The 9,532-nt window shown below is 46.2% G+C and overlaps 1 protein-coding gene across 2 annotated transcripts; it reads left to right on the top strand.

Moving 5' to 3' along the window:
• Window positions 1-933: 933 nt before the first annotated feature.
• ADRB3 (adrenoceptor beta 3) lies at window positions 934-4,090 on the top strand. 2 transcript variants are annotated; one of them, XM_056813513.1, is made up of 2 exons: window positions 934-2,325; window positions 3,252-4,090. In XM_056813513.1, the coding sequence occupies exons 1-2, from the start codon at window positions 1,122-1,124 to the stop codon at window positions 3,374-3,376; spliced, it is 1,329 nt and encodes a 442-aa protein (XP_056669491.1). In that variant the 5' UTR covers window positions 934-1,121; the 3' UTR covers window positions 3,377-4,090. The 2 variants fall into 2 exon arrangements, with proteins under 2 accessions (XP_056669491.1, XP_001381860.3); XM_001381823.3 differs by having other exon boundaries at window positions 943-2,431.
• Window positions 4,091-9,532: the final 5,442 nt, after the last annotated feature.

Below are 9,532 nucleotides of genomic sequence, written 5' to 3'. Positions count from 1 at the left end.
CCAGTTGTAAAGGGCTTTGAACTGATAAAGGATTTCCTATTTGATCCTTCAGTTATTGGAGCTGTTTATTGAATATGGGAGTGACACAGTATGCTTTGGGAAGATCACTGTGGTGGTTTGAATGGAAGAATGGGAAGAGAATTGTGGCTGGCATAGGCTCTCAAACAGTTCTAAATCCTAATGGAAGTGTTTTCAAATTCTACCAGAAACTTGTAAGTTTCTCACTAGGAGTAAAGAGAGAATAGAATTTTTTTTTAATTTTAATTTTTAAAGAGAAGTAAAAAGGATGGGAAAGAAAAACAGGTAAGTGAAAGTTCTTGTTGCTTCATTTTTAGGGTACTATTCAGGATTGAGGTCTGAGAGGGTACCAAGTCTCTGTCTAAATTAAAGAATCCAGAAGAGAGCCATCCCATAAATCAGAGGCTGCTGGAGATATTTGGGCCCAATCTGTCCCTTGACTTTTTAAAAAAACCCTTGCCTTTTGTTTTGGTATCAATTTTAGAACAGAAAAGTGGAAAGGGCTAGGCAATTAGGATTAGGTGGCTTGTGCAGCTAGAAAATGTCTGAGGTCATATTTGAACCCAGGACCCCTGTCTGAAGGCCTGAGCCACCTAGCTCCTCCTGTCCCTTTACTCCTTTGAGATTCTTGTTCTTTACATCTTGGATATCTTATTTCTCCTTTGGAGCTCAAGCCTGTGTTGGTATGGGGAAGCAGCACTAAATTGGGGAGGTAGTACAAAATTGGGGTTGAAAAGCAGACAGGTGAGTCAAAGAGGACAGAATCAGATTTGGCAAAGGAAAAAGACAAGCATCCATCCTTCTTCCTATCCCCTCTCTTTTTTCTCCTCCCTCATCTTCTCCCCTTCCTCCTTTTCCCCCTCCCTTTCTCCACCCCTCTATTCCCCTCTCGGGACTATTGGCTGCTGCCCCTTTAAGGGCCGCCACTCCTCCCAGAAGTGGTGGCACCAGGGGGGGAAGGCAGAGCGTTCTTGGTCCCAGTCAGGAGAGGAAGATGGCCCAGGCCCGGGGAGCCGCTCCCACACCCTACCACCCCCTCCCCTGAGCTGGGCGAGCCCAGCAATCCCCTCTCCCTTCTTCCGTCCCCTGCTTCTCAAGCGGGGATGGCTCCGTGGCCCCACGAGAACAGCTCTTTGCTCGAGTGGCCAAACCACCCAACGGTGGCGTCTGCCACCACCAACACTAGTGGGCTGTCCGCGGCGCCGTGGGCAGCAGCAGTGGCAGGGGCGCTTTTGGCTCTAGCTGTGTTGGCGACTGTGGGAGGCAACCTGCTGGTCATCGTGGCCATTGCCAGGACCCCACGGCTCCAGACTATGACAAACGTGTTCGTGACTTCACTAGCTGCGGCTGACCTAGTAGTGGGGCTTCTTGTGGTGCCTCCGGGGGCCACCTTGGCGCTGACTGGACAGTGGCCATTCGGCGCCACGGTCTGCGAACTGTGGACTTCGATTGATGTACTGTGTGTAACCGCCAGCATTGAGACTCTTTGCGCCCTAGCTGTGGACCGCTACCTTGCAGTGACTAATCCACTGCGTTATGGCTCCCTGGTTACCAAGCCCCGGGCCCGAGCAGCCGTTGTCCTGGTGTGGGTCGTGTCCACCGCAGTGTCTTTCGCACCCATCATGAGCCAGTGGTGGCGCGTAGGAGCAGACGCCGAGGCACAGAGTTGCCACTCCAATCCTTTCTGCTGCGCCTTCGCCTCCAACTTGCCCTACGCTCTGCTCTCCTCCTCTGTCTCTTTCTATCTCCCCCTTCTCATCATGCTCTTTGTCTACGCACGGGTCTTTGCTGTGGCTACTCGCCAGCTGCGCCAGCTTCGTCGGGAGCTTGGCCGCTTCCCTCCAGAGGAGCCCTCTCCTTCCCTGTTGCCCCCTTCCCAGGAAAGGCCCTGCGCCCCTCCAGGGGGAGTTCATTCCTGCGGCCGCCGACCAGCACGCCTGTTGCTTCTCAGGGAGCACCGGGCCCTGCGTACTCTAGGTCTCATCATGGGGACCTTCACCCTCTGTTGGTTGCCCTTCTTCGTCGCCAATGTGGTGCGCGCCCTCGGGGGGCCTACGCTGGTTCCCAGTACGGCATTCCTCGCCCTCAACTGGCTCGGCTACGCCAACTCTGCCTTCAACCCACTAATATACTGCCGCAGCCCTGACTTTCGCAGCGCCTTTCGCCGTCTGCTGTGCCGCTGCGACCGCCGGCTGTACGCTAGACCTCGCTCACCGAGTCCCCGTCGTTGCCTCCCCCGAAGCCCTGAAGCCTCCCCAGTCCCAACCGCTGGAGTCGCGGGCACAGTCAAGGCTGCTCAGAGTCAAGGTATAGAAGATGGGACCGAGACCATAGAGCAAGGCGGCAGGGTACGCTCTCCGTGGGAGGAACAGCGGGAGGTAACCCAGACTGCACTATGCCCACAGCTCGAGGGGTAGGTACCAAGAAGTGAAAGGCCCCGGTACTGAGATAAGGAAGGGATACTTGTGCCTTGTTCTGCAAACTTGTAAAAAGTGGATTGGGGGAGGGGGTGGTCGCAATGGGGAAAGGTGGAGAAATGTTTCGGGGAGGGAGAATCTGCCATGCTTACCAAAAGGGATTGCCAGACATAAGGAACTCGGGATTCTTATCTCTTTTGTAATTCTGGGGCACGAGGCAAGAGGCAGAACTCGGCCCTTGGAGAAACACTGCATTCTTCAGCTTTCCGAAGGCTACAGTGTGCAGACAGGGAGGGCGGTGCCCCATGCTGGGACTAAAAGCTAGTACCCTACTCCTAGCTCTGTGCTGGGAGCGGGAGTGGGGGAGGGGAACAGAGGGGAGGGAGGAGGGGTTAGGTGACGGTGGTGCGGGTAATGGCTACAGCTAGGGTCAGTGCTCCCAGATCACTGCCTACAGTACAAGCGCTGGCTGGTCCAGACCCCCAGCTTTCTGAGAACTGAAGCCCAACCGGCTTTAGCTGCCAACCTCTGGCCCTCCAAAGGGTTGGCAGAGAAGGAGAGAATCTGCTCCCGAGATGTGAAGGACCAACCTGCTTGAAAAACTTGTGAGAGTGAGAATTCTTCCGCAGGAACTGGGGGGAGGGCAGAGGTGTAGGGTTGGGAAGTGGAAAGGGGTTACCCTGTCTCTCTGGGCATTTCTCATTATTCAGTGATCTTTTTAATAAGTCCTGCCCAGCGTTCACCAGCCCCCTAATCCACCTCCCCAGCGCCCCGTTTCCCTCCTTTCCCCAGACCCAAGATGTTTCTGCCTTTCAGGACTTCGAGGAGTTCCTTGCCTTGGGTTGCAGCCGACAGAAGCAACAATTTCATTATCCCAGACCCCTTGCAACATCCTGGGAGCTCAGTCAGACTGTGTCCTGAGACGAGGGTCTTCCAGCTAAGCCCTCTGTGGAGCGGTGAGACTATTAGATCTACGCCCCTGACTTCCACCCTGTGCGCTTCAGGATCAGCTGTCTGTTGCTGTGATAAGGAGTTAAGGAGTCTATTGGGTGAGAGTGAGTAGACTGAGATCTTAGCTCCTTCCAGATGCTGTTACAGAGAAAAAGGAATCAGCTTCCAAAGGAAACCGAATAACCTATCACTACCTCAGCAACTGGGTATATCCTTTCAGCCTACCTTCATTTGTCCCAGGAACAGGAGGGATAAAGCCATGCCTGAGGGCACCCCTTCTCTTCATGTTGGTGCTGCATAGTCAGGTCTCAGGGCAAAGAGAGCATCCCTGTTCCATTTCTCCAGTTTCCTAGATCAGGGGATGATGGCATTCAGAGGACTTTTTGCAGTTTTCAAGCCTTTGGGAATATCCCTAGATGCTGCTGCCCAGTGGTAAGAGTAGGGGGACTGGAAAAATCCAGAAGTCTTGGTTTTGTTCCTGGTTCCCTCATTTCACCACTAAACCTCATTCACCCTCATTTTTTGGAAGAGAATAGCTCATATCTACCTCACAGTAGTGTCAGAGGGACTCTTATTATTTTGTGTGGGTGTGGGAAGAGGATAGCCCCCCTGAAAGTTTCTATAAACTTTGGGTGTCTATAGAAAGGTGAATCTATTCTTTTGTTTTTAAATCAAATCAATAAATGGCACTCTATAAAAATGAATTTGTTGCCCCTTCTGATTCTTTTTCCTTCTAATTCATTTCCCTCTTTCCCCTATTTTCTCTTTATCCTTGGTCTAGCTCTTAACAGATTCAGTAAATGAGAAATAATCTTCATAATCCTCCCTCTTCCCCTTTTCATCACATTCCTCCAAACTTCTATCTTCAAGTTAAACTTCAGATTATTTTGGCAAGAAGGCCTGGAACCCTTTACAAATTAGGTAATCCTCATCTGAAATACTACATATCTAGATTAAATAGCAAAGTTATATGGTCCAGAGTTTGTACCTTAGCTTAGGAATAGTTAGTTGGGCCTCAAGTCAGGATCTATGTTGCCTCCCCTGCTGTGAGCCTGAGGGCACCTAGCACACCAAACATCCAACATGGTTTTGTAAAATGCTGCCCTTGTTTGTGCCTATGTGTAAATGTTTGTGTGTGCCAAAGAGAAAAGATGTATCATGCTGTAAATCTATTCTGATCATCTTTCCACCTTCCCCTCCATTCCAGTTGCCTTTCAAAAATCTTTTATTATTTGCTTGGACATAAAACTATGGCTTAAAATATGTCTGTGCTCATTTAAAAATATTTTCTCTTTTTGACCTGGACCTGTGATTCCACTGCTATAGACTCCCTATTAGTGGAGAAATCCCTTCACTGCTACAGATTGATAACTTGTATGTAACTCATAGTTTTCCAGTGTTACTTAGGAGACTTTAAGAGATTAAGTGACTTGTTCATAATCACATAGCTAGTTAAATGTTCGGGCTTATCTCCAGGCCTTCCTGATTTCAAGGTCCATTAGATATTCCCCTACTGCTTTTTTATAGATTTAGAAAATCCACTTGCTAATGACCTCTGCAACAGATTTTGTCCATATTAGTTTATAAAATAATTGATCAACACACTGAGCACCTACCACATGCAAGGCATTGTGGATGATTTTTTTTTAAGCAAGTCATGGACTCTGTCTTCTGGGTTGTTAGATTTTTTTGTTTATTGGTATTTGGGTATGAGTGGGATCTGGATTGTGTTGCTCTATCCATTTCCAAGAAACCCAGATTTTATTTCTTGGGATGTACATCTCCCCAGAATGACTTGTTTCCTTTTTGTCCAAAGCATCACTCCATCTCTGGCATCTGGGACCCTAGAAGATTTTCTGGCCAAGTTTCTAGCTGCCCTTGAAGAATAGCCCTTGTTGATGGTAGGAGAAAGTCTTTGCTTTAGCCTAGGGGAGGGTATGGACTCCATATTATCTCCAAAACTAACTGACTTGGGAGTGGGAAAAAGGTAATTTGGAGAAGCTCAGGTTAGTAGAAATGTCCTTGAATGTTATCCATGACCTCCTTGTGCCAGGAGTCCACTGGCCCTCCACTGTGCCAGCTGTCAACCTCAGATTTGAGTGTTTAGACTTGTGCTAAGGCTGTAGGCTCCATCTGTGGATTGTTACCCCTTCATCTGACAGCTCAAGAGGCAGCAGCTCTTGGCATTTCTCCAGAAATCCATGGCCCAGCTGCAAAGAGAGAGAGATTTACATCCTTGGTGGGGAGCAGGCTGCTCTTGGAACCTATTGCTGGCAATCTGAAGGGTGGAAGTCAAACATCCCATCCATGTACAGAGAGATGTGAAAACTTACAGACCAACTGGAAAGAGCCTGTTGGGCCTCACACTTGCCTTGTAAGAGGACTTCAGCCAGCAGGAAGATTGATGATTGATTTTGTTGGGGGGGACCATAGAGGGGGTGAGGTTTGAGAGGATGGAGGAGCAATTTTTCCAAAAGCATCACTTCCTCTGTCAAAAGCAGAACCAAGGGGCCAGGGAGCCTTTTGATTAGTAGCTTGGTGTGTAGTGGAAAAGAATGCTGGATTTAGAGTCAGGAGACAGAGGTTGAAATACTGTTTCTGCTATTTACTGGGTGACTTTGTAGAAGTCACTTAACTTCTCATTTTCCCAAGGTATAAAAGGAGAATGTCAGACTAGATGGCCATAGAGGTTTTTTTCACCCCTAAGAAGTACTTGATTCTATAATTAAGGCAGAATGGTGGTGGAAAATGCATAAAACTTGGTGATGGGAGAGATGGGTTTGAATTCCTGTTCCTATACTTCTTCAGATGTGGGTCCCAGGGCAAATTTCTTAACTTCTTTTAGCTTGCTTTCTTTGTCTGCAGAATGGGAAAAGTTATACTTGTACTATCTGCTTCACTGGGTGGTTGGATGGAGAACTCTTTTTCAGTATTAAAGCTCTGTAGAAATATGCATTACTCCTAAAGTTCCTAAGAAAAGGACCCCTCAAGATGGTGAGACTGCTTTCAAGCAATTGACAAACATTAAGCACCAGCAGCATGGAGTAATGAATAGAGAACTGACATCAGGGTTAGGAAGACCTGGGTTCAGGTTTTGACCAACAGATCTTGTCTATCTGACCCTGAACAAGTCATTTAACCACTCATTGCCCCACACCCTCTGAACCATCAAATTGCAAAATAGTGTTTAATTTCCAAAGATAGTTTCCTCATTGAAGATACTGGGGATATTGCAGGTCCAGTTTAAAAAAAAAATGTGCTAGGGGAAGCTAGGTAGTGTAAGAGTTAGATCACCAGGCAAAGAGTTGGGAGGTCCTGGGTTCAAATTTGGCCTTAAGATTCTTCCTAGCTATGTGACCCTGGGCAAGTCACTTAACCCCATTTGCCTAGCCCTTACCATTCTTCTGTCTTAGAATTGATATTAAGGCAGAAGATGAAAGTGCTTCAGACTGAGGATACAAATGCAGAAGAAAAACAGTCTCTGCCCTCAAAGAGGATACATTTTAGTAGACGGATACAATAGAGTCAAACAGTTAGGAGGTGCAATGACTAGAGCACCAGGTCTTGGAGTCAGGAAGACTAAGCTTCATGAGTTCAAATCTGGCCTCAGCTACTTCCTGTGTGACTCTAGGAAAGTCATTTCACCCTTCCCTCAGTTTCCTCATTTGTCAAAGGAGCTGGAGAAGAAAATGGCAAACCCCTTCAGGATCTTTGCCAAGAAAACCCCAAATGGTTTTGAAGTCATGAAGTGTTGAATGTGACTGAAATGACTAAACAGCAGCATGGGATAAAAATATTCAGGATGAAACATGAAACAAACAAACAAAAAATTAATGTCTGTGATTGAGAAGAAGTAAAGAGAGAATTAGAGTGGAAGAGTTTAGAGAAAGTTTCTTCAAGGATTGCAGGTACAGTTATTCCCAAGGTGATGTTCCCTCAGGGAAGCAATTTGAGGCCAGGGTCATGTCAAGGATGTGAGAACTCTAGTAATCACAAGGGCTTTTGCCCTAGGTGGGGTAAAATAGTCTTACCCCAAAAGTTCTTTACTATGGCTGTTGTCCAGAAAGTGAAGGGAGAGGGAGTGTTTGAATAAGTGATCCCTCACCTAGGGCAGTAGTTCTTGCATCTTTTGTGTGTTATGAACTCCTTTGGGGGTCTAGTGAAACCTGTGGACCCCTTCCTAGAATCATGTTTTTAAATGCATGCAAAAATACATGGGCTTACAAAGGAAGCCAATTATATTGAAATACAAATATCAAAATATTTTTAAAAAATGTTCACAGCCCCCAGGTTAAGAATCCCTAATGGATGGTAAGTTATGAAAGTGTCTCTTATATCCTGTCCCATTGTGCCTAGCACCCTGTGAGCCACACAACCAGAGATTCCATAAATTTGACTGTGGATTTCCATGAAAGTAATGCTCCCCACTGATTACTTCTCAGGAAGAAGAGAATCGTTCTTCATACTCCCTGCAGGATGCTAACCCAATAGGGCAGGTGTGTTTGCATTTCTGTGTGTAGACAAACAGAGCCTAGCTGGAGGGGAGGGATGAGAGCCAGCTAGTGACTAGGACTGCTCTTGTTAAAGACACAAGATGTCCTTGGTATATCCCTACCTCAAGCCATCTGCTCTTAACCCTCGGGGGAGGGGGGAATAGCTACCAGGATGGGGGCAAGGATAGGAATTTACAGCAGTGTTTAATAGAAGGAACAGTAGACTGGGATGTAATCCTCTATAATTACTTTGCTTTATTGAAATGAAATAAATCACACTTGCAATGCCCTAATTTTCCTTAATGATAATATAGGTGGAGAACAGTCTTTGATCTGCTCTTTTGTTTCTTTGAGAATGAAAAGAAGAATAAATAATATTGGAAATTTAGAGCCTAAAAGCATTTGTAAGGGGGGAAAGGAGTTTATTTTAAAAGAGTTGGACTTTGAGTGTGGTCACCAGGAATTTAATTAATTCCAAAGAGATTTTATTTACAACTTATTTACAAAATATAGAAAGAGTGAAGCAAGAAATCAGAGAGAGGATAAGGTAAGATATCTAACCTAAACACTAAGTAATTTATCTCCAGCTCTTCTCTTAGCCTGGGCAGGGAGAGTTAGTTCTTAGCCAGAGGGGACTTGGCCCTTGTAGCCAGAGGCACCAGGGGGATATAGGGAGCCTCTCTCAAGAGGAGAGGTCTCTCCTGAGGCTACTTTCTTCAGACAATCCAGCAGTTAAGAGTCAGCTTTTCACTCACCACCTGTCAATCCAGTCAGCAGATTCTTTATCAGCCTCACCAGGAAACAGGGTCTCAGCCCCAGTCAGCACTCCAAGGAATGAAGAATATCCTCTCACAGGAAGTAACAGCTCCTTTTAAAGATACTTCCTTTGCATCACTTCCTGTGTCTTCCCCTAATTTTATGTTTACCAATCACAGTTGACGCTTTGTTTTAGGACTGCCCAGAAAGTAGTCAGTCGATTCTTATTGGTCACCCATTATCACACACTAGGATCACAGACCTCTCCCACTCAAGTGTGTTTCACCTTTTGTGATTAAATCTAAAATGGGCAGATCTTCATACTCAACTTTAAGGAGGGTATTCTAAAAATAGACAGGGATTACAATTTAGTCTTCACAATCAGGGGAGAGCTAAGTATTTTCATTGTTATAATCAGGGAAGTGTTAAATTTAATCTTTACACATTCTAGGGATCAATTAGTTCCAACTCCCTCCTGTGAGAGGAAGCAGGTCTAAGGAAGGCAAATGACTTGCTCAGTTACTCAACAAGAAGCAGCAGGCTAGATTCAAACCCAGACCTTCTGATTCCAAGTACAATGTTTATTTGTTATCCCCTTCTCCCCCTCCCCCCCCCCCCCCAGTCTCCTGAGAAGTGTGTAATTGGACATCTTGTGCCTTTGAACTACATTTCTCAGGAGCCTACTGACTTCCTGTCCTTATGGGCTGCCATAGACAGGGGGATAAATAAAGTGGTCTTCTGTGGCCAATGCTCTTTCTTTCCTGGGTCTTGACTTTGGTGGACCTGTTTGAACAGGTAGATTAGCCATAGGCACGAGTTTTATTTTGTTACCTTTTTTATTATGTCACTTCTAGTGACTATTAATAAATCTTATAAAATATAATATTTTTAATTATT

Source organism: Monodelphis domestica, chromosome 1, assembly GCF_027887165.1.
Source record: "Monodelphis domestica isolate mMonDom1 chromosome 1, mMonDom1.pri, whole genome shotgun sequence".
Lineage (NCBI taxonomy): Eukaryota > Metazoa > Chordata > Mammalia > Didelphimorphia > Didelphidae > Monodelphis > Monodelphis domestica.
Note: the sequence above shows the minus strand (reverse complement) of the source record. Positions and strands in the feature narration are given on the sequence as shown.

What these genes read in the sequence shown, in the direction of transcription:
- ADRB3 (XM_001381823.3), top strand. Translation starts at nt 1,122, where the DNA reads ATGGCTCCGTGGCCCCACGAGAACAGCTCTTTGCTCGAGTGGCCAAAC. An exon ending in CTATGCCCACAGCTCGAGGG is followed by an intron (nt 2,432 to 3,251) that starts GTAGGTACCAAG and finishes TCTGCCTTTCAG; the next exon opens with GACTTCGAGGAGTTCCTTGC.